Below are 26,502 nucleotides of genomic sequence, written 5' to 3'. Positions count from 1 at the left end.
TGTGCTCATTGTAGATCTTTCCACTCCCGTCTGACGAATCAATTAAAGATTGCCATGGTTTACCTTTAACAATTTTGATGCTATCTGCTGTTGAAGAAACAAACTTTGACACAGTCCGCTCACCTCGCACTGAATAGTGCAATGGAGGCACTGATCTCTGATAGATCTGGTATCAGGAATAAAACCTGTGACCTGGGGATTTCTGAGAATGGTCCATTCTGATCCAGCTGTTCTTCCTACACATGCATCTGAACACAACGGTCAGGGAGCAGTAAACTTGTAAACCCAGAATCAAAAACCATAATACTTCTAAAGTGTCATCAGTTTCATTGGTCACATTTAGCTCAGTTCATTAAACCACAAAGGGCATTATGCACAAGCACAAGGAACTGCAGATACTGGTTTACAAAAACACACACAATGTGCTGCATAAAATAACTCAGTATTTATAGATGCTGTCTGACCTGCTGGATTAATCTAAGATATTAAACTGTTCGTTTATCATTCAATTGACAAATAAAATAAACAAAAGTACATTTGCTAACATTTACGCTATTAAAAAAATATTCAGCACGTCAGTTATAGAAACATAGAAACGTGGAAAATATGTGCAGGAGGAGGCCATTCGGCCCTTCGAGCCAGCACCGCCATTCATTGTGATCATGGCTGATCATCCCCTATCAATAACCCGTGCCTGCCTTCTCTTCATATGCCTTGACTGCACTGGCCCCTAGAGCTCTATCTAACTCTCTCTTAAATCCATCCAGTGACTTGGCCTCCACTGCCCTCTGTGGCAGGGAATTCCATAAATTCACAACTCCTCATTGGAGTATCTCCTCATCTCAGTCCCAAATTGCCACAGATTCACAATTCTCTGGGTGAAAATGATTTTTCTCACCTCAGTCTTAAATGACCTCCCCTTAATTCTAAGTCTGTGGCCTCTGGTTCTGGACTCGCCCAGCATTGGGAATGTTTTTCCTGCATCGAGCTTGTCCAGTCCTTTTATAATTTTATATGTTCTATAAGAACCCCCTCATCCTTCTAAACTCCAGTGAATACAAGCCTAGTCTTTTCAATCTTTCCTCATATGACAGTCCCGCCATCCCAGGGATCAATCTTGTGAACCTACGCTGCAGTGCTTCAATCACAAGGATGTCCATCAAATTAAGAGACCAAAACTGTACACCATCCTCCAGATGTGGTCTCACCAGAGCCCTATACAACTGCAGAAGTTTCTCTCTACACCTATACTGAAATCCTCTTGTTATGAAGGCCAACATTCCATTAGCTTTCTTCACTGCCTGCTGTACCTGCACGCCAACTTTCAGTGACCGGTGTACAAGGACACCCAGGTCTCGCTGTACCTCCTCCTTACCTAACCTAACCCCATTGAGATAATAACCTTGTTTTTTGGCCACCAAAGTGGATAACCTCACATTTATCTATATTATACTGCATCTGCCACGCTTCTGCCCACTCACTCAACCTGTCCAGGTCACCCTGCAACCCCCTAACATCCCCTTCACAGTTCACACTGTCACCCAGCTTTGTGTCATCCGCAAACTTACTGGTGTTGCTCCTAATTCCCTCTTCCAAATCATTAATATATATGGTAAACAGTTGCGGCCCCAACACGGAGCCTTGCGGCACTCCACTCGCCACTGCCAGCCATTCTGAAAAGGACCCGTTCATTCCTACTCTTTGCTTCCGGTCTGCCAACCAATGTTCTACCCATGTCAACACCCTACCCCCAATACCATGTGCTCTAATTTACGCATCTGTGGGAAGAGAAGCAGAGTTAATGTGCAGTGAAAGGAGGGGATGAGCTGCAGGAAATGTACAAGATAGTGATGTCTTTGATCGGGTAAAACTGGGGTAGGTATAAAAATATAAACGTTATCTGGTCAATGAGTGAATGCCGGCTCACACAGGGTAAGAATGTAGATGAAAGAACATAATAGCTTCAAAATGCAGAGCGGGAAGAAATGCAGGTTGGACTGGACACGTCCATGTGAGGCCAAAAGGAATTGGATTAATTTCACATCAATTTCAACACAGCCATCATTGGCCTGAATGGCCTGTTCCCGTGCTGTACTCTGCTGTGTTCTCGGACACTGCCAGGTGTGAAGCGAGATTCCCACTGTCAGGACTCTGGGAGTACACAGTTTGTCAGCACAGTGTCATGGGTGTATGAAGAGGCAGATCAATGCCTGTCACTATGCTCAAAACTACCAGAATATCCCATCACTGAACAGCTAATCCCTCCCCATTAGCATTGTCTCATTCACTTCTCAATATGTTCATTGTTGTTCTTCACAGAGCGTCGCTGAACTGGTGGTAAAGGGAAACCGCAGAGACAGTTCCATACTCTTCCTCAGTCTGGTGATGGAGAAGGGTAACCGTGCCCGGCGGGTGATGTGGGAATCCTTTGTGAAAATGCAGAATGAATTACCAAAGCTGAACAAAATACTGAAAGAAATCCAGGAGCTTGGTACGGTAAATCAACACACTGAACTGAATATCACATTGAAACACTGGAGTTAACAATGTTATTCAAGTCTGGTTTAATGAATGCTCGTTGATTTGAACAGGTCCTGATCCACAAGAATACATGAACATCATCGGAGGTTTAACTGAATTACCCTCTCATATGGAAGGTGGGTGTTGAAATGTACAGTTCACACCAATGACTTGTTAGAATTGATGTAATACTAAAACTGTTCAGAGCTTTGCAGAATGGGAAATCAGAAGATCAAAGGCTAAGCAATTGTTAGACTGACACGGGGATTCACTATGGATTGCTTGTTTGTTTGTAGATTCAGGTTTAGCTTAGTTTAGTGTATTGCCACATGTACTGAGGTACGGTGAACAGCTTTTGTTGTGTGTTATCCAGTCAGCAGAAAGACAATACATGATTATAATCGAGCCATTTACAGTATAGATAAACTATGAGGGAATAACGTTTAGTGCAAGGTAAAACGAGGAAAGTCCGATCTAGGATAGTCTGAGTGTAACCAAAGAGGTAGATAGTAGTTCCCAGATCACTCGATCTCTGACATACACTGGAACTATTACACTGCATTATTTCAACTCCTCCAGGCGTTCATTGTACAAGGTTTTGCAATGTATCAGGTTGTGGAAGAGATCTGTGAAATCCAGTGCTCACCCGGGGGAGAATGTGTGTGTAGTGATTCCCCACACACTCCTGGATGTCCCTGACACACTGTGTAACCCCACACACTCCTGGATAGAGTCCCTGACACACTGTGTAACCCCACACACTCCTGGATAGAGTCCCTGACACACTGTGTAACCCCACACACTCCTGGATAGAGTCCTGACACACTGTGTAACCCCACACACTCCTGGATAGAGTCCCTGACACACTGTGTAACCCCACACACTCCTGGATAGAGTCCCTGACACACTGTGTAACCCCACACACTCCTGGATAGAGTCCTGACACACTGTGTAACCCCACACACTCCTGGATAGAGTCCCTGACACACTGTGTAACCCCACACACTCCTGGATAGAGTCCTGACACACTGTGTAACCCCACACACTCCTGGATAGAGTCCCTGACACACTGTGTAACCCCACACACTCCTGGATAGAGCCCCTGACACACTGTGTAACCCCACACACTCCTGGATAGAGTCCCTGACACACTGTGTAACCCCACACACTCCTGGATAGAGTCCCTGACACACTGTGTAACCCCACACACTCCTGGATAGAGTCCCTGACACACTGTGTAACCCCACACACTCCTGGATAGAGTCCTGACACACTGTGTAACCCCACACACTCCTGGATAGAGTCCTGACACACTGTGTAACCCCACACACTCCTGGATAGAGTCCTGACACACTGTGTAACCCCACACACTCCTGGATAGTCCCTGACACACTGTGTAACCCCACACACTCCTGGATAGAGTCCCTGACACACTGTGTAACCCCACACACTCCTGGATAGAGTCCTGACACACTGTGTAACCCCACACACTCCTGGATAGAGTCCCTGACACACTGTGTAACCCCACACACTCCTGGATGTCCCTGACACACTGTGTAACCCCACACACTCCTGGATAGAGTCCTGACACACTGTGTAACCCCACACACTCCTGGATGGGCCCTGACACACTGTGTAACCCCACACACTCCTGGATAGAGTCCTGACACACTGTGTAACCCCACACACTCCTGGATGTCCCTGACACTCTGTGTAACCCCACACACTCCTGGATAGAACCCTGACACACTGTGTAACGCCACACACTCATGGATAGAGTCCCTGACACACTGTGTAACCCCACACACTCCTGGATAGAGGCCTGACACACTGTGTAACCCCACACACTCCTGGATGTCCCTGACACACTGTGTAACCCACACACTCCTGGATGTCCCTGACACACTGTGTAACCCCACACACTCCTGGATGTCCCTGACACACTGTGTAACCCCACACACTCCTGGATGTCCCTGACACACTGTGTAACCCCACACACTCCTGGATGTCCCTGACACACTGTGTAACCCACACACACCTGGATAGAGTCTTGACACACTGTGTAATCCCACACACTCCTGGATAGTCCCTGACACACTGTGTAACCCCACACACTCCTGGATAGAGTCCCTGACACACTGTGTAACCCCACACACTCCTGGATGTCCCTGACACACTGTGTAACCCCACACACTCCTGGATAGAGTCCTGACACACTGTGTAACCCCACACACTCCTGGATGTCCCTGACACACTGTGTAACCCCACACACTCCTGGATGTCCCTGACACACTGTGTAACCCCACACACTCCTGGATAGAGTCCCTGACACACTGTGTAACCCCACACACTCCTGGATAGAGTCCTGACACACTGTGTAACCCACACACTCCTGGATAGAGTCCCTGACACACTGTGTAACCCCACACACTCCTGGATAGAGTCCCTGACACACTGTGTAACCCCACACACTCCTGGATGTCCCTGACACACTGTGTAACCCCACACACTCCTGGATGTCCCTGACACACTGTGTAACCCACACACTCCTGGATGTCCCTGACACACTGTGTAACCCACACACTCCTGGATAGAGTCCCTGACACACTGTGTAACCCCACACACTCCTGGATAGTGTCCCTGACACACTGTGTAACCCCACACACTCCTGGATAGAGTCCTGACACACTGTGTAACCCCACACACTCCTGGATAGAGTCCCTGACACACTGTGTAACCCCACACACTCCTGGATAGAGTCCCTGACACACTGTGTAACCCCACACACTCCTGGATGTCCCTGACACACTGTGTAACCCCACACACTCCTGGATAGAGTCCCTGACACACTGTGTAACCCCACACACTCCTGGATAGAGTCCTGACACACTGTGTAACCCCACACACTCCTGGATAGAGTCCCTGACACACTGTGTAACCCCACACACTCCTGGATAGAGTCCTGACACACTGTGTAACCCCACACACTCCTGGATAGAGTCCTGACACACTGTGTAACCCACACACTCCTGGATAGAGTCCCTGACACACTGTGTAACCCCACACACTCCTGGATAGAGTCCCTGACACACTGTGTAACCCCACACACTCCTGGATAGAGTCCTGACACACTGTGTAACCCCACACACTCCTGGATAGAGTCCCTGACACACTGTGTAACCCCACACACTCCTGGATAGAGTCCCTGACACACTGTGTAACCCCACACACTCCTGGATGTCCCTGACACACTGTGTAACCCCACACACTCCTGGATAGAGTCCCTGACACACTGTGTAACCCACACACTCCTGGATAGAGTCCTGACACACTGTGTAACCCACACACTCCTGGATAGAGTCCTGACACACTGTGTAACCCCACACACTCCTGGATGTCCCTGACACACTGTGTAACCCCACACACTCCTGGATGTCCCTGACACACTGTGTAACCCCACACACTCCTGGATGGGCCCTGACACCCTGTGTAACCCCACACACTCCTGGATAGAGTCCTGACACACTGTGTAACCCCACACACTCCTGGATGTCCCTGACACACTGTGTAACCCCACACACTCCTGGATAGAGTCCTGACACACTGTGTAACCCCACACACTCCTGGATGTCCCTGACACACTGTGTAACCCCACACACTCCTGGATGTCCCTGACACACTGTGTAACCCCACACACTCCTGGATAGAGTCCTGACACACTGTGTAACCCCACACACTCCTGGATAGAGTCCTGACACACTGTGTAACCCACACACTCCTGGATGTCCCTGACACACTGTGTAACCCCACACACTCCTGGATAGAGTCCTGACACACTGTGTAACCCACACACTCCTGGATAGAGTCCCTGACACACTGTGTAACCCCACACACTCCTGGATACAGTCCCTGACACACTGTGTAACCCCACACACTCCTGGATGTCCCTGACACACTGTGTAACCCCACACACTCCTGGATAGAGTCCTGACACACTGTGTAACCCCACACACTCCTGGATGTCCCTGACACACTGTGTAACCCCACACACTCCTGGATAGAGTCCTGACACACTGTGTAACCCCACACACTCCTGGATAGAGTCCCTGACACACTGTGTAACCCCACACACTCCTGGATAGAGTCCTGACACACTGTGTAACCCCACACACTCCTGGATAAAGTCCCTGACACACTGTGTAACCCCACACACTCCTGGATAGAGTCCTGACACACTGTGTAACCCCACACACTCCTGGATAGAGTCCTGACACACTGTGTAACCCCACACACTCCTGGATAGAGTCCCTGACACACTGTGTAACCCCACACACTCCTGGATGGGTCCCTGACACACTGTGTAACCCCACACACTCCTGGATAGAGTCCCTGACACACTGTGTAACCCCACACACTCCTGGATGGTCCCTGACACACTGTGTAACCCCACACACTCCTGGATAGAGTCCTGACACACTGTGTAACCCCACACACTCCTGGATAGAGTCCTGACACACTGTGTAACCCCACACACTCCTGGATGTCCCTGACACACTGTGTAACCCCACACACTCCTGGATAGAGTCCTGACACACTGTGTAACCCCACACACTCCTGGATAGAGTCCTGACACACTGTGTAACCCCACACACTCCTGGATAGAGTCCCTGACACACTGTGTAACCCCACACACTCCTGGATAGAGTCCTGACACACTGTGTAACCCCACACACTCCTGGATAGAGTCCTGACACACTGTGTAACCCCACACACTCCTGGATGTCCCTGACACACTGTGTAACCCCACACACTCCTGGATAGAGTCCCTGACACACTGTGTAACCCCACACACTCCTGGATAGAGTCCTGACACACTGTGTAACCCCACACACTCCTGGATGGGCCCTGACACACTGTGTAACCCCACACACTCCTGGATGTTCCTGACACACTGTGTAACCCCACACACTCCTGGATGTCCCTGACACACTGTGTAACCCCACACACTCCTGGATAGAGTCCTGACACACTGTGTAACCCCACACACTCCTGGATAGAGTCCCTGACACACTGTGTAACCCCACACACTCCTGGATAGAGTCCCTGACACACTGTGTAACCCCACACACTCCTGGATAGAGTCCCTGACACACTGTGTAACCCCACACACTCCTGGATAGAGTCCCTGACACACTGTGTAACCCCACACACTCCTGGATAGTCCCTGACACACTGTGTAACCCCACACACTCCTGGATAGTCCCTGACACACTGTGTAACCCCACACACTCCTGGATAGAGTCCTGACACACTGTGTAACCCCACACACTCCTGGATAGGGTCCCTGACACACTGTGTAACCCCACACACTCCTGGATAGAGTCCTGACACACTGTGTAACCCCACACACTCCTGGATAGAGTCCTGACACACTGTGTAACCCCACACACTCCTGGATAGAGTCCTGACACACTGTGTAACCCCACACACTCCTGGATGTCCCTGACACACTGTGTAACCCCACACACTCCTGGATAGAGTCCCTGACACACTGTGTAACCCCACACACTCCTGGATAGAGTCCCTGACACACTGTGTAACCCCACACACTCCTGGATGTCCCTGACACACTGTGTAACCCCACACACTCCTGGATAGAGTCCTGACACACTGTGTAACCCCACACACTCCTGGATAGAGTCCTGACACACTGTGTAACCCCACACACTCCTGGATGTCCCTGACACACTGTGTAACCCCACACACTCCTGGATAGAGTCCTGACACACTGTGTAACCCCACACACTCCTGGATAGAGTCCCTGACACACTGTGTAACCCCACACACTCCTGGATAGAGTCCCTGACACACTGTGTAACCCCACACACTCCTGGATAGAGTCCCTGACACACTGTGTAACCCCACACACTCCTGGATAGAGTCCTGACACACTGTGTAACCCCACACACTCCTGGATAGAGTCCTGAAACACTGTGTAACCCCACACACTCCTGGATAGTCCCTGACACACTGTGTAACCCCACACACTCCTGGATAGTCCCTGACACACTGTGTAACCCCACACACTCCTGGATAGTCCCTGACACACTGTGTAACCCCACACACTCCTGGATAGAGTCCCTGACACACTGTGTAACCCCACACACTCCTGGATAGAGTCCCTGACACACTGTGTAACCCCACACACTCCTGGATAGGGCCCTGACACACTGTGTAACCCCACACACTCCTGGATAGAGTCCCTGACACACTGTGTAACCCCACACACTCCTGGATAGAGTCCTGACACACTGTGTAACCCCACACACTCCTGGATAGTCCCTGACACACTGTGTAACCCCACACACTCCTGGATAGAGTCCCTGACACACTGTGTAACCCCACACACTCCTGGATAGAGTCCTGACACACTGTGTAACCCCACACACTCCTGGATAGAGTCCCTGACACACTGTGTAACCCCACACACTCCTGGATAGAGTCCCTGACACACTGTGTAACCCCACACACTCCTGGATAGAGTCCTGACACACTGTGTAACCCCACACACTCCTGGATAGTCCTGACACACTGTGTAACCCCACACACTCATGGATAGAGTCCCTGACACACTGTGTAACCCCACACACTCCTGGATAGAGTCCTGACACACTGTGTAACCCCACACACTCCTGGATAGAGTCCCTGACACACTGTGTAACCCACACACTCCTGGATAGAGACCCTGACACACTGTGTAACCCCACACACTCCTGGATAGAGTCCCTGACACACTGTGTAACCCCACACACTCCTGGATAGAGTCCCTGACACACTGTGTAACCCCACACACTCCTGGATAGAGTCCCTGACACACTGTGTAACCCCACACACTCCTGGATGTCCCTGACACACTGTGTAACCCACACACTCCTGGATGTCCCTGACACACTGTGTAACCCCACACACTCCTGGATAGAGTCCCTGACACACTGTGTAACCCCACACACTCCTGGATAGAGTCCTGACACACTGTGTAACCCCACACACTCCTGGATAGAGTCCCTGACACACTGTGTAACCCCACACACTCCTGGATAGAGTCCTGACACACTGTGTAACCCCACACACTCCTGGATAGAGTCCCTGACACACTGTGTAACCCCACACACTCCTGGATAGAGTCCTGACACACTGTGTAACCCCACACACTCCTGGATAGTCCCTGACACACTGTGTAACCCCACACACTCCTGGATAGAGTCCTGACACACTGTGTACCCCCACACACTCCTGGATAGAGTCCTGACACACTGTGTAACCCCACACACTCCTGGATGTCCCTGACACACTGTGTAACCCCACACACTCCTGGATAGAGTCCTGACACACTGTGTAACCCCACACACTCCTGGATAGAGTCCCTGACACACTGTGTAACCCCACACACTCCTGGATAGAGTCCTGACACACTGTGTAACCCCACACACTCCTGGATAGAGTCCCTGACACACTGTGTAACCCCACACACTCCTGGATAGAGTCCTGACACACTGTGTAACCCCACACACTCCTGGATAGAGTCCTGACACACTGTGTAACCCCACACACTCCTGGATAGAGTCCCTGACACACTGTGTAACCCCACACACTCCTGGATAGAGTCCCTGACACACTGTGTAACCCCACACACTCCTGGATAGAGTCCTGACACACTGTGTAACCCCACACACTCCTGGATAGAGTCCTGACACACTGTGTAACCCCACACACTCCTGGATAGAGTCCTGACACACTGTGTAACCCCACACACTCCTGGATAGAGTCCTGACACACTGTGTAACCCCACACACTCCTGGATAGTCCTGACACACTGTGTAACCCCACACACTCCTGGATAGAGTCCCTGACACACTGTGTAACCCCACACACTCCTGGATAGAGTCCTGACACACTGTAACCCCACACACTCCTGGATAGAGTCCATGACACAGTGTGTGACCCACACACTCCTGGATAGAGTCCTGGCTCACTGTGTAACCCCACACATTCCTGGATACAGTCCTGACACACTGTGTAATCCCACACTCTCCTGGATAGAGTCCCTGACACACTGTGTAACCCCACACACTCCTGGATAGAGTCCTGACACACTGTGTAACCCCACACACTCCTGGATAGAGTCCTGACACACTGTGTAACCCCACACACTCCTGGATAGAGTCCTGACACACTGTGTAACCCACACACTCCTGGATATAGTCCCTGACACACTGTGTAACCCCACACACTCCTGGATACAGTCCCTGACACACTGTGTAACCCCACACACTCCTGGATAGAGTCCTGACACACTGTGTAACCCCACACACTCCTGGATAGAGTCCCTGACACACTGTGTAACCCCACACACTCCTGGATAGAGTCCTGACACACTGTGTAACCCCACACACTCCTGGATAGAGTCCTGACACACTGTGTAACCCCACACACTCCTGGATAGAGTCCTGACACACTGTGTAACCCCACACACTCCTGGATAGAGTCCTGACACACTGTGTAACCCCACACACTCCTGGATAGAGTCCTGACACACTGTGTAACCCCACACACTCCTGGATAGAGTCCCTGACACACTGTGTAACCCACACACTCCTGGATAGAGTCCTGACACACTGTGTAACCCCACACACTCCTGGATAGAGTCCTGACACACTGTGTAACCCCACACACTCCTGGATAGAGTCCCTGACACACTGTGTAACCCCACACACTCATGGATAGAGTCCCGACACACTGTGTAACCCCACACACTCCTGGATAGAGTCCTGACACACTGTGTAACCCCACACACTCCTGGATAGAGTCCTGACACACTGTGTAACCCCACACACTCCTGGATAGAGTCCCTGACACACTGTGTAACCCCACACACTCCTGGATAGAGTCCTGACACACTGTGTAACCCCACACACTCCTGGATAGAGTCCCTGACACACTGTGTAACCCCACACACTCCTGGATAGAGTCCCTGACACACTGTGGAACCCCACACACTCCTGGATAGAGTCCTAACACACGGTGTAACCCCACACACTCCTGGATAGAGTCCTGACACACTGTGTAACCCCACACACTCCTGGATAGAGTCCTGACACACTGTGTAACCCCACACACTCCTGGATAGAGTCCTGACACACTGTGTAACCCCACACACTCCTGAATAGAGTCCTGACACACTGTGTAACCCCACACACTCATGGATAGAGTCCTGACACACTGTGTAACCCCACACACTCCTGGATGTCCCTGACACACTGTGTAACCCCACACACTCCTGGATAGAGTCCTGACACACTGTGTAACCCCACACACTCCTGGATAGAGTCCCTGACACACTGTGTAACCCCACACACTCCTGGATAGAGTCCTGACACACTGTGTAACCCCACACACTCCTGGATAGAGTCCTGACACACTGTGTAACCCCACACACTCCTGGATAGAGTCCTGACACACTGTGTAACCCCACACACTCCTGGATAGAGTCCTGACACACTGTGTAACCCCACACACTCCTGGATAGAGTCCTGACACACTGTGTAACCCCACACACTCCTGGATAGAGTCCTGACACACTGTGTAACCCCACACACTCCTGGATAGAGTCCTGACACACTGTGTAACCCCACACACTCCTGGATAGAGTCCTGACACACTGTGTAACCCCACACACTCCTGGATAGAGTCCTGACACACTGTGTAACCCACACACACCTGGATGAGTCCTGACACACTGTGTAACCCCACACACTCCTGGATAGAGTCCTGACACACTGTGTAACCCCACACACTCCTGGATAGAGTCCCTGACACACTGTGTAACCCCACACACTCCTGGATAGAGTCCCTGACACACTGTGTAACCCCACACACTCCTGGATAGAGTCCTGACACACTGTGTAACCCCACACACTCCTGGATAGAGTCCTGACACACTGTGTAACCCCACACACTCCTGGATAGAGTCCTGACACACTGTGTAACCCCACACACTCCTGGATAGAGTCCTGACACACTGTGTAACCCCACACACTCCTGGATAGTCCTGACACACTGTGTAACCCCACACACTCCTGGATAGAGTCCTGACACACTGTGTAACCCCACACACTCCTGGATAGAGTCCCTGACACACTGTGTAACCCCACACACTCCTGGATAGAGTCCTGACACACTGTGTAACCCCACACACTCCTGGATAGAGTCCTGACACACTGTGTAACCCCACACACTCCTGGATAGTCCCTGACACACTGTGTAACCCCACACACTCCTGGATAGAGTCCTGACACACTGTGTAACCCCACACACTCCTGGATAGAGTCCCTGACACACTGTGTAACCCCACACACTCCTGGATAGAGTCCTGACACACTGTGTAACCCCACACACTCCTGGATAGAGTCCTGACACACTGTGTAACCCCACACACTCCTGGATAGAGTCCTGACACACTGTGTAACCCCACACACTCCTGGATAGAGTCCTGACACACTGTGTAACCCCACACACTCCTGGATAGAGTCCTGACACACTGTGTAACCCCACACACTCCTGGATAGAGTCCTGACACACTGTGTAACCCCACACACTCCTGGATAGAGTCCCTGACACACTGTGTAACCCCACACACTCCTGGATAGAGTCCTGACACACTGTGTAACCCCACACACTCCTGGATAGAGTCCTGACACACTGTGTAACCCCACACACTCCTGGATAGAGTCCTGACACACTGTGTAACCCCACACACTCCTGGATAGAGTCCTGACACACTGTGTAACCCCACACACTCCTGGATAGAGTCCTGACACACTGTGTAACCCCACACACTCCTGGATAGAGTCCTGACACACTGTGTAACCCCACACACTCCTGGATAGAGTCCCTGACACACTGTGTAACCCCACACACTCCTGGATAGAGTCCTGACACACTGTGTAACCCCACACACTCCTGGATAGAGTCCCTGACACACTGTGTACCCCCACACACTCCTGGATAGAGTCCTGACACACTGTGTAACCCCACACACTCCTGGATGAGTCCCTGACACACTGTGTAACCCCACACACTCCTGGATAGAGTCCTGACACACTGTGTAACCCCACACACTCCTGGATAGAGTCCTGACACACTGTGTAACCCCACACACTCCTGGATAGAGTCCTGACACACTGTGTAACCCCACACACTCCTGGATAGAGTCCTGACACACTGTGTAACCCCACACACTCCTGGATAGAGTCCTGACACACTGTGTAACCCCACACACTCCTGGATAGAGTCCTGAAACACTGTGTAACCCCACACACTCCTGGATAGTCCCTGACACACTGTGTAACCCCACACACTCCTGGATAGAGTCCTGACACACTGTGTAACCCCACACACTCCTGGATAGAGTCCTGACACACTGTGTAACCCCACACACTCCTGGATAGAGTCCTGACACACTGTGTAACCCCACACACTCCTGGATAGAGTCCTGACACACTGTGTAACCCCACACACTCCTGGATAGAGTCCTGACACACTGTGTAACCCCACACACTCCTGGATAGAGTCCCTGACACACTGTGTAACCCCACACACTCCTGGATAGAGTCCTGACACACTGTGTAACCCACACACTCCTGGATAGAGTCCTGACACACTGTGTAACCCCACACACTCCTGGATAGAGTCCCTGACACACTGTGTAACCCCACACACTCCTGGATAGAGTCCTGACACACTGTGTAACCCCACACACTCCTGGATGGGCCCTGACACACTGTGTAACCCCACACACTCCTGGATAGAGTCCCTGACACACTGTGTAACCCCACACACTCCTGGATAGAGTCCTGACACACTGTGTAACCCCACACACTCCTGGATAGAGTCCCTGACACACTGTGTAACCCCACACACTCCTGGATAGAGTCCTGACACACTGTGTAACCCCACACACTCCTGGATAGAGTCCCTGACACACTGTGTAACCCCACACACTCCTGGATAGAGTCCTGACACACTGTGTAACCCCACACACTCCTGGATAGAGTCCCTGACACACTGTGTAACCCCACACACTCCTGGATAGAGTCCTGACACACTGTGTAACCCCACACACTCCTGGATAGAGTCCTGACACACTGTGTAACCCCACACACTCCTGGATAGAGTCCTGACACACTGTGTAACCCCACACACTCCTGGATAGAGTCCTGACACACTGTGTAACCCCACACACTCCTGGATAGAGTCCTGACACACTGTGTAACCCCACACACTCCTGGATAGAGTCCTGACACACTGTGTAACCCCACACACTCCTGGATAGAGTCCTGACACACTGTGTAACCCCACACACTCCTGGATAGAGTCCTGACACACTGTGTAACCCCACACACTCCTGGATAGAGTCCTGACACACTGTGTAACCCCACACACTCCTGGATAGAGTCCTGACACACTGTGTAACCCCACACACTCCTGGATAGAGTCCTGACACACTGTGTAACCCCACACACTCCTGGATAGAGTCCCTGACACACTGTGTAACCCCACACACTCCTGGATAGAGTCCTGACACACTGTGTAACCCCACACACTCCTGGATAGAGTCCCTGACACACTGTGTAACCCCACACACTCCTGGATAGAGTCCTGACACACTGTGTAACCCCACACACTCCTGGATGGGTCCTGACACACTGTGTAACCCCACACACTCCTGGATAGAGTCCCTGACACACTGTGTAACCCCACACACTCCTGGATAGAGTCCTGACACACTGTGTAACCCCACACACTCCTGGATAGAGTCCTGACACACTGTGTAACCCCACACACTCCTGGATAGAGTCCCTGACACACTGTGTAACCCCACACACTCCTGGATAGAGTCCCTGACACACTGTGTAACCCACACACTCCTGGATAGAGTCCTGACACACTGTGTAACCCCACACACTCCTGGATAGAGTCCTGACACACTGTGTAACCCCACACACTCCTGGATAGAGTCCTGACACACTGTGTAACCCCACACACTCCTGGATAGAGTCCCTGACACACTGTGTAACCCCACACACTCCTGGATAGAGTCCTGACACACTGTGTAACCCCACACACTCCTGGATAGAGTCCTGACACACTGTGTAACCCACACACTCCTGGATAGAGTCCTGACACACTGTGTAACCCCACACACTCCTGGATAGAGTCCTGACACACTGTGTAACCCCACACACTCCTGGATGGGTCCCTGACACACTGTGTAACCCCACACACTCCTGGATAGAGTCCTGACACACTGTGTAACCCCACACACTCCTGGATAGAGTCCCTGACACACTGTGTAACCCCACACACTCCTGGATAGAGTCCTGACACACTGTGTAACCCCACACACTCCTGCTTGGTCCCTGACACACTGTGTAACCCCACACACTCCTGGATAGAGTCCTGACACACTGTGTAACCCCACACACTCCTGGATAGAGTCCTGACACACTGTGTAACCCCACACACTCCTGGATAGAGTCCTGACACACTGTGTAACCCCACACACTCCTGGATAGAGTCCTGACACACTGTGTAACCCCACACACTCCTGGATGGATCCCTGACACACTGTGTAACCCCACACACTCCTGGATAGAGTCCTGACACACTGTGTAAACCCACACACTCCTGGATAGAGTCCCTGACACATTGTGTAACCCCACACACTCCTGGATAGAGTCCTGACACACTGTGTAACCCCACACACTCCTGGATAGAGTCCTGACACACTGTGTAACCCCACACACTCCTGGATAGAGTCCTGACACACTGTGTAACCCCACACACTCCTGGATAGAGTCCTGACACACTGTGTAACCCCACACACTCCTGGATAGAGTCCTGACACACTGTGTAACCCCACACACTCCTGGATAGAGTCCTGACACACTGTGTAACCCCACACACTCCTGGATAGAGTCCTGACACACTGTGTAACCCCACACACTCCTGGATAGAGTCCCTGACACACTGTGTAACCCCACACACTCCTGGATAGAGTCCTGACACACTGTGTAACCCCACACACTCCTGGATAGTCCCTGACACACTGTGTAACCCCACACACTCCTGGATAGAGTCCTGACACATTGTGTGCCCCCACACACTCCTGGATAGAGTCCCTGACACACTGTGTAACCCCACACACTCCTGGATAGAGTCCTGACACACTGTGTAACCCCACACACTCCTGGATAGAGTCCTGACACACTGTGTAACCCCACACACTCCTGGATGGTCCCTGACCCACTGTGTAACCCCACACACTCCTGGATAGAGTCCTGACACACTGTGTAACCCCACACACTCCTGGATAGAGTCCCTGACACACTGTGTAACCCCACACACTCCTGGATAGAGTCCTGACACACTGTGTAACCCACACACTCCTGGATAGAGTCCTGACACACTGTGTAACCCCACACAATCCTGGATAGAGTCCTGACACACTGTGTAACCCCACACACTCCTGGATACAGTCCTGACACACTGTGTAATCCCACACACTCCTGGATGGGTCCCTGACACACTGTGTAACCCCACACACTCCTGGATAGAGTCCCTGACACACTGTGTAACCCACACACTCCTGGATAGAGTCCTGACACACTGTGTAACCCCACACACTCCTGGATAGAGTCCTGACACACTGTGTAACCCCACACACTCCTGGATAGAGTCCTGACACACTGTGTAACCCCACACACTCCTGGATAGAGTCCTGACACACTGTGTAACCCCACACACTCCTGGATAGAGTCCTGACACACTGTGTAACCCCACACACTCCTGGATAGAGTCCTGACACACTGTGTAACCCCACACACTCCTGGATAGAGTCCTGACACACTGTGTAACCCCACACACTCCTGGATAGAGTCCTGACACACTGTGTAACCCCACACACTCCTGGATAGAGTCCTGACACACTGTGTAACCCCACACACTCCTGGATAGAGTCCCTGACACACTGTGTAACCCCACACACTCCTGGATAGAGTCCTGACACACTGTGTAACCCCACACACTCCTGGATAGAGTCCTGACACACTGTGTAACCCCACACACTCCTGGATAGAGTCCTGACACACTGTGTAACCCCACACACTCCTGGATAGAGTCCTGACACACTGTGTAACCCCACACACTCCTGGATAGAGTCCTGACACACTGTGTAACCCCACACACTCCTGGATGTCCCTGACACACTGTGTAACCCCACACACTCCTGGATAGAGTCCTGACACGCTGTGTATCCCCACACACTCATGGATAGAGTCCTGACACACTGTGTAACCCGACACACTCCTGGATAGAGTCCTGACACACTGTGTAACCCCACACACTCCTGGATAGAGTCCCTGACACACTGTGTAACCCCACACACTCCTGGATAGAGTCCTGACACACTGTGTAACCCCACACACTCCTGGATAGAGTCCCTGACACACTGTGTAACCCCACACACTCCTGGATAGAGTCCTGACACACTGTGTAACCCCACACACTCCTGGATAGAGTCCTGACACACTGTGTAACCCCACACACTCCTGGATAGAGTCCTGACACACTGTGTAACCCCACACACTCCTGGATAGAGTCCTGACACACTGTGTAACCCCACACACTCCTGGATAGAGTCCTGACACACTGTGTAACCCCACACACTCCTGGATAGAGTCCTGACACACTGTGTAACCCCACACACTCCTGGATAGAGTCCTGACACACTGTGTAACCCCACACACTCCTGGATAGAGTCCTGACACACTGTGTAACCCCACACACTCCTGGATAGAGTCCTGACACACTGTGTAACCCCACACACTCCTGGATAGAGTCCTGACACACTGTGTAACCCCACACACTCCTGGATAGAGTCCTGACACACTGTGTAACCCCACACACTCCTGGATAGAGTCCTGACACACTGTGTAACCCCACACACTCCTGGATAGAGTCCTGACACACTGTGTAACCCCACACACTCCTGGATAGAGTCCTGACACACTGTGTAACCCCACACACTCCTGGATAGAGTCCTGACACACTGTGTAACCCCACACACTCCTGGATAGAGTCCTGACACACTGTGTAACCCCACACACTCCTGGATAGAGTCCTGACACACTGTGTAACCCCACACACTCCTGGATAGAGTCCTGACACACTGTGTAACCCCACACACTCCTGGATAGAGTCCTGACACACTGTGTAACCCCACACACTCCTGGATAGAGTCCTGACACACTGTGTAACCCCACACACTCCTGGATAGAGTCCTGACACACTGTGTAACCCCACACACTCCTGGATAGAGTCCCTGACACACTGTGTAACCCCACACACTCCTGGATAGAGTCCTGACACACTGTGTAACCCCACACACTCCTGGATAGAGTCCCTGACACACTGTGTAACCCCACACACTCCTGGATAGAGTCCTGACACACTGTGTAACCCCACACACTCCTGGATAGAGTCCTGACACACTGTGTAACCCCACACACTCCTGGATGGGCCCTGACACACTGTGTAACCCCACACACTCCTGGATAGAGTCCCTGACACACTGTGTAACCCCACACACTCCTGGATAGAGTCCTGACACACTGTGTAACCCCACACACTCCTGGATAGAGTCCTGACACACTGTGTAACCCCACACACTCCTGGATGTCCCTGACACACTGTGTAACCCCACACACTCCTGGATGGGTCCTGACACACTGTGTAACCCCACACACTCCTGGATAGAGTCCTGACACACTGTGTAACCCCACACACTCCTGGATAGAGTCCTGACACACTGTGTAACCCCACACACTCCTGGATAGAGTCCTGACACACTGTGTAACCCCACACACTCCTGGATAGAGTCCTGACACACTGTGTAACCCCACACACTCCTGGATGTCCCTGACACACTGTGTAACCCCACACACTCCTGGATAGAGTCCTGACACACTGTGTAACCCCACACACTCCTGGATAGAGTCCTGACACACTGTGTAACCCCACACACTCCTGGATAGAGTCCCTGACACACTGTGTAACCCCACACACTCCTGGATGGGTCCTGACACACTGTGTAACCCCACACACTCCTGGATAGAGTCCTGACACACTGTGTAACCCCACACACTCCTGGATAGAGTCCCTGACACACTGTGTAACCCCACACACTCCTGGATAGAGTCCTGACACACTGTGTAACCCCACACACTCCTGGATAGTCCCTGACACACTGTGTAACCCCACACACTCCTGGATAGTCCCTGACACACTGTGTAACCCCACACACTCCTGGATAGAGTCCTGACACACTGTGTAACCCCACACACTCCTGGATAGAGTCCCTGACACACTGTGTAACCCACACACTCCTGGATAGAGTCCCTGACACACTGTGTAACCCCACACACTCCTGGATAGAGTCCTGACACACTGTGTAACCCCACACACTCCTGGATAGAGTCCTGACACACTGTGTAACCCCACACACTCCTGGATAGAGTCCTGACACACTGTGTAACCCCACACACTCCTGGATAGAGTCCTGACACACTGTGTAACCCCACACACTCCTGGATAGAGTCCTGACACACTGTGTAACCCCACACACTCCTGGATGGTCCTGACACACTGTGTAACCCCACACACTCCTGGATAGAGTCCTGACACACTGTGTAACCCCACACACTCCTGGATAGAGTCCTGACACACTGTGTAACCCCACACACTCCTGGATAGAGTCCCTGACACACTGTGTAACCCCACACACTCCTGGATGGTCCCTGACACACTGTGTAACCCCACACACTCCTGGATAGAGTCCTGACACACTGTGTAACCCCACACACTCCTGGATAGAGTCCTGACACACTGTGTAACCCCACACACTCCTGGATAGAGTCCTGACACACTGTGTTACCCCACACACTCCTGGATAGAGTCCCTGACACACTGTGTAACCCCACACACTCCTGGATAGAGTCCTGACACACTGTGTAACCCCACACACTCCTGGATAGAGTCCTGACACACTGTGTAACCCCACACACTCCTGGATAGAGTCCTGACACACTGTGTAACCCCACACACTCCTGGATAGAGTCCCTGACACACTGTGTAACCCCACACACTCCTGGATGGCCCTGACACACTGTGTAACCCCACACACTCCTGGATAGAGTCCCTGACACACTGTGTAACCCCACACACTCCTGGATAGAGTCCTGACACACTGTGTAACCCCACACACTCCTGGATAGAGTCCTGACACACTGTGTAACCCCACACACTCCTGGATGGGTCCCTGACACACTGTGTAACCCCACACACTCCTGGATAGAGTCCTGACACACTGTGTAACCCCACACACTCCTGGATAGAGTCCTGACACACTGTGTAACCCCACACACTCCTGGATAGTCCCTGACACACTGTGTAACCCCACACACTCCTGGATAGAGTCCCTGACACACTGTGTAACCCCACACACTCCTGGATAGAGTCCTGACACACTGTGTAACCCCACACACTCCTGGATGTCCCTGACACACTGTGTAACCCCACACACTCCTGGATAGAGTCCCTGACACACTGTGTAACCCCACACACTCCTGGATAGAGTCCCTGACACACTGTGTAACCCCACACACTCCTGGATAGAGTCCTGACACACTGTGTAACCCCACACACTCCTGGATAGAGTCCTGACACACTGTGTAACCCCACACACTCCTGGATAGAGTCCCTGACACACTGTGTAACCCCACACACTCCTGGATGTCCCTGACACACTGTGTAACCCACACACTCCTGGATAGAGTCCTGACACACTGTGTAACCCCACACACTCCTGGATGTCCCTGACACACTGTGTAACCCCACACACTCCTGGATAGAGTCCTGACACACTGTGTAACCCCACACACTCCTAGATGGGACCTGACACACTGTGTAATGTTGAGTTTTGAGTTGAGCCATCTAACATTGTGTCCATTATCTGCCTTTTCCCGTGCAAGATGTTCAACAGAAACACAAGGAGACTCTGCGAGCACAGACTGAAACACTGAGAGTGAACACCATCCTGATGTCGGAGAAGGTTAAGGTTTTCCAGCTGCGTGATCGATACGCTGAGCTCACAATCATCTCCACTGTTCGAGATCGGACACTGGTGGAACATGAGCTGCTGGCAAGAGGCAGGGACCATGAAGAGTGGAGAGAGAAATGTCTCCGGAGAGAACTGGAAAAAATCAGGACTGATCAATTGTTCCACAGCAGCTTTTCCCGGAGTAAATCCAGATCTGGGAGTTCAGCAACAGTGGCCGGAGTCGCGGGGATCGGAAAAACAACAATGGTGGAAAAGATTGTTCATGACTGGGCCACGGGGAAAATATACCAACAATTCCAGTTTGTCTTCAGTTTCAAATTCCGGGATTTGAACATGATTGAAGACAGAATAAACCTGAGGGAACTGATTCTGAAACAGTATCCATACTTTGGGAATATGCTAGGGGATGTCTGGAAGAACCCAGAGGGATTGCTGTTTATATTCGACGGTCTGGATGAATTCAAGGGCAGAATTGATTTTGCTGACAGTCGGAGAGATACAGAACCTCAGCACCAGTGCCCAGATCCTGAATCCCGGTGTGCAGTGTCTGACATTGTGTATAGTTTAATCCAGCACAAGCTGCTCCCAGGGTGTTCAGTGCTAGTGACCACCCGCCCCACTGCGTTACATTTACTGGAAAAGGCAGAGATCAGTGTCCGGGCTGAAATCCTGGGATTTGGTGGTGAGGAACGCAAGGAATATTTCACCAGGTATTTTGAAGATCAGACGGTGGCAGCAGCTGTTTTCAAACATGTGAAGGAGAACGAGATCCTGTACACCATGAGCTACAACCCCTCCTACTGCCGGATCCTTGTCCAGACATTGGGCCCCTTCTTCACACAAACACACTGGGACCCGCAGCAAGTTCCCAAGACCATCACACAACTATATTGCTACTTTATTTACAACATCCTGAAAAACCACGGCCGTGAGATTGAGAACCTCCGTGAGGTGTTACTGAAGCTTGGTCAGATGGCCTTCACTGGAGTGGCCGAGAAGAAGATTGTGTTCACAGATGCAGATTTGATCAAACACAATCTGCAGCCTTCCCAGTTCCTGTCCGGGTTCCTGATGGAACTTTTGGAGAGAGAGGATTCAGCCCGGAGCGTGGTGTACACCTTCCCGCACCTCACCATCCAAGAGTTTGTAGCCGCACTCGCACAATTCCTGATTGTAGATCCCGAGATTATCGTGAAACACCTGTCTGAAGTCCACAGCACGACAGACGGGCGATTTGAAGTATTTGTCCGTTTTGTCGCTGGTCTCTCCTCCCCACGGGAAGTTGGGATCCTGGAGGAGTTTCTGGGTCAATTCCCTCATCAAACAACCGGCCGAGTGAATGACTGGGTGAAGGAGGAGGTTAAAAGCCGGGCTGGAAACGCAAAGAGTGAAGCTGATAAACGGAGGCTCCTGAACACGATGCACTACCTGTTTGAGTCTCAGAATCCTGCACTGGCTCAGCAGACACTGGGATCTGTGAAAACACTTTCATTCCGTGGACTGGTACTGACCCCGATTGACTGTACGGTCCTGTCTCATGCCATCAGGCTCTGTGATACAATCAACCACCTCGATCTGGTGAGCTGCCACATTCAGTGTGAAGGTCTCCAGCGGCTGGGACCGGCTCTGCACAAGTGTCAGCAATTGAGGTAACTGTCCGTTTGATGCTAACACTGAACTGTAAAATTGTTTCACTATTTTGTTATTCCGTCCAGCACCCCTTCTATGGGGCCGAGCAGCCGTCACTGTGCACGGGGGCACCCCTCCTATTTTACCCCCCCTCCCCCGGGTCACTGGTGATCGACCCCCTCCCCCGGGTCACGCGTGTTGTCTGCCTGCCTGCCCTGTCGCCGTTCTCTGCACGGGGAACATTTCCTGGTCGTCGGTCGGGGAATGAGAATAAATGGTGAAAGTCACCAAACACCACATCCACAGAGATTTGTTCAATAATGTGCTGAGGTGTTTCCATAAATATCCGTTTGGGAGAAGTTATCTATCTCAGCCTCGTCGGCCGGGGTTTGTTTCTTACTCTGTCTGTTTGTGTTTAGACTGGGAGACAACGACCTGGGAGATAACGGAGTGAAACTGGTGTCTGAAGCTCTGAGGAACCCGGTCTGTAAAATACAGACACTGCGGTAAGTCCCAGACTGTGAGAGATTGTGTTTACACTCACTGGGTGTCTGACATTGAACATTAATATGATCAATAATTGTGTCACTGATAAACACTGGGGATTTGCACCGTCTCCTGTCTCTCTCTCTGTGTCCCTCACCCTCACTCTCTCTCATCTCCAGGCTGGACAATCCAGAAATCGGAGATACAATGAGACTTGGGAGTATTGGTGCAGGATTCCCAAAATGTTAATAAACAATAGACAATAGGTGCAGGAGTAGGCCATTCGGCCCTTCGAGCCAGCACCGCCATTCAATCAGATCATGGCTGATCGTCCCCAATCAGTACCCCGTTCCTGTCAAGATAAAGGAACCACATTCCCTCATGCCTGTATGAACCCAGGAGATGCATTTGAGCTTAAAAGCACCTTGCCAAGCCAGGGAAAAGGCCATAAAATGGATTTTGCTGCCTGCCTGGCTGAGAATGCATTTTAACCCCCACAAAGGCCTGTAAAAGTGCAGAAAGCATTTCCTCATGTGTGTATGAAGTCAGGAGATGTATTTCAGCTTAAAAGGAGCTAGCTAGACCTTGCCAAAGGCCAAAAATTGCATTTTGCATCCTAGCAGAAAATGCTTTTTCTCTGGCACAAGGCCCCAAAAAAGCCTACAGACCATTCCGTCATGTCTGTATGAAGTCAGGAGATGTATTTGAGCTTAAAAGCAGCTTGCTAGACCTGTCACTCTCTGTGTCCCTCACCCTCACTCTCTCTCATCTCCAGGCTGAACAATGTCGGTCTCACAGATTCTGGAGCCGTGGATCTCGCCTCCGCTCTCAGTACAAACCACACGGTGAGGAAGCTGTACCTGAGTGGGAATACACTTGGAGATTCCGGAGTGAAACTGGTGTCTGAAGCTCTGAGGAACCCGGACTGTAAAATACAGACACTGTGGTAAGTCCCAGACTGTGAGAGATTGTGTTTACACTCACTGGGTGTGTGACATTGAACATTAATATGATCAGTAATTGTGTCACTGATACACACTGGGGATTTACACTATCTCCTGTCTCTCTGTGTCCCTCACCCTCACTCTCTCTCATCTCCAGGCTGAACAATGTCGGTCTCACAGATTCTGGAGCCGAGGATCTCGTCGCCGCTCTCAGTACAAACCACACGGTGACGAAGCTGTACCTGTCACACAACTTCCTCACAGACCGATGTGTCCCCGCTCTCTGCTGCCTCATCCCGAGACTAGAGCGGATCAGGTGAGTGTTTGTGTTAATGTTTAATGTGATAAAATATCAGGGGATCCATCCATCCATCCGTGGGCTTCTTTCTCCTGTGATTTTGTTCTGTAAAGTGTTGTTGAAATATTAACCCCAGTCCCTGTTATTGACACTGTTGTTTAACCTGTTTATTTCCTTTATTCCTCGACTTGTTTCAGGCTGGGGGAGAATACGTTCAGTTCAGCCGGGAAGGAGGAACTGACGTCGCTGGAGGAACCCAGAACCGGACAGAAAGTGACCGTGTGAACATCTCTGGGTGTAAACGTCACTGCCCTGGGGACCGGAATATTGTTGCTGTCAGGCCACGTGCCGGGTCTACCCACACACTGCACGGAGGGAGGGAGACCCGGCTGCCATCCTCGACTTGCCCTGACAATAGTACCCAGGCTGTTGCTGTAACTTATTCCCTGCGGCATCTAAACAATGCGCTAACTCACAACAATTGTCCCTCTCCCACTGTTCAACCCCACGGGTACATTCTCTTCTTGATTCTGGATGGACACAATGTCGACACCTTTTGACAGAATACACCGTTGTTGACATTATACGCGACTTATTCTCGCACTTTAGCTTTAGGGTTAGCATTCAGAGTTATTATTAAAACACTTATTATTGTCACATGTACTGAGAAACAGTGAAAATATTCTGTTTGCATGCATGCTATCCAATCTAGTCAGGTAATGCTATACATCAATACAACCAAGCCAAGTGCAAGTACAGCAGGTAGAGTGAAGAGAGTGCTGAATATAGTTTTCTCAGCATGTAGCGATACATAGACATAGATAACAGGTGCAGGAGGAGGCCATTCAGCCCTTCGAGCCAGCACCACCATTCAAGGCAAGGCAAGGCAACTTTATTTATATAGCACATTTCATACACGAGGCAGACTCAAAGTGCTTCACATAAATACATGTCATACAATAAAATGAAATAAAATAGAAGAATTAAAAGAAGAGAAAAGCAAAATTAAAAATGCATTATAAAAAGTGCAAAAGTTAAAAGTGCAATGTAGTTAAGATTTAGCTGAAAGCTAAAGTAAACATAAAAGTTTTCAGTCTTCTTTTAAAAGTGGTCAAAGTTGAGGCAAGTCTTAAATCTTCAGGAAGTTTATTCCAGCTATTTGTTGCATAGTAACTAAATCCTGCTTTCCCATGTTTTGTATTTACTCTGGGAATCACTAACAGATTGGTTTCAGAAGATCTTAGCGGTCTAGAAGGCTTATATAGTGGAAGCATGTCAGTGATATACTTTGGTCCTAAACCATGTAGTGATTTATAGGTGAGCAGCAGGATTTTGAAATCAATTCTCTGACATACTGGGAGCCAATGTAAGAATTTAAGAATTGGTGT

General features: G+C 50.9%; 1 protein-coding gene across 2 annotated transcripts in view; it reads left to right on the top strand.

Moving 5' to 3' along the window:
• LOC116968963 overlaps positions 1-26,502 on the top strand; it is a 545,071-nt gene that overhangs the window by 23,474 nt on the left and 495,095 nt on the right. The window contains exons 4-5 of one of the 2 annotated variants that reach the window (XM_033015947.1): positions 2,320-2,657; positions 21,669-21,720. In XM_033015947.1, the coding sequence (XP_032871838.1) occupies positions 2,320-2,544 (225 nt within the window). In that variant the 3' untranslated portion in view covers positions 2,545-2,657; positions 21,669-21,720. Of the gene's footprint in view, positions 1-2,319; positions 2,658-21,668; positions 21,721-26,502 lie in introns of those variants that run through there. The other variant, XM_033015948.1, reaches the window with a different exon arrangement.

The sequence above is a fragment of the Amblyraja radiata genome, chromosome 48, assembly GCF_010909765.2.
Source record: "Amblyraja radiata isolate CabotCenter1 chromosome 48, sAmbRad1.1.pri, whole genome shotgun sequence".
Classification (NCBI taxonomy): domain Eukaryota; kingdom Metazoa; phylum Chordata; class Chondrichthyes; order Rajiformes; family Rajidae; genus Amblyraja; species Amblyraja radiata.
The sequence above is the reverse complement of the archived record's forward strand: the minus strand, read 5'-3'. Positions and strand labels throughout refer to the sequence as shown.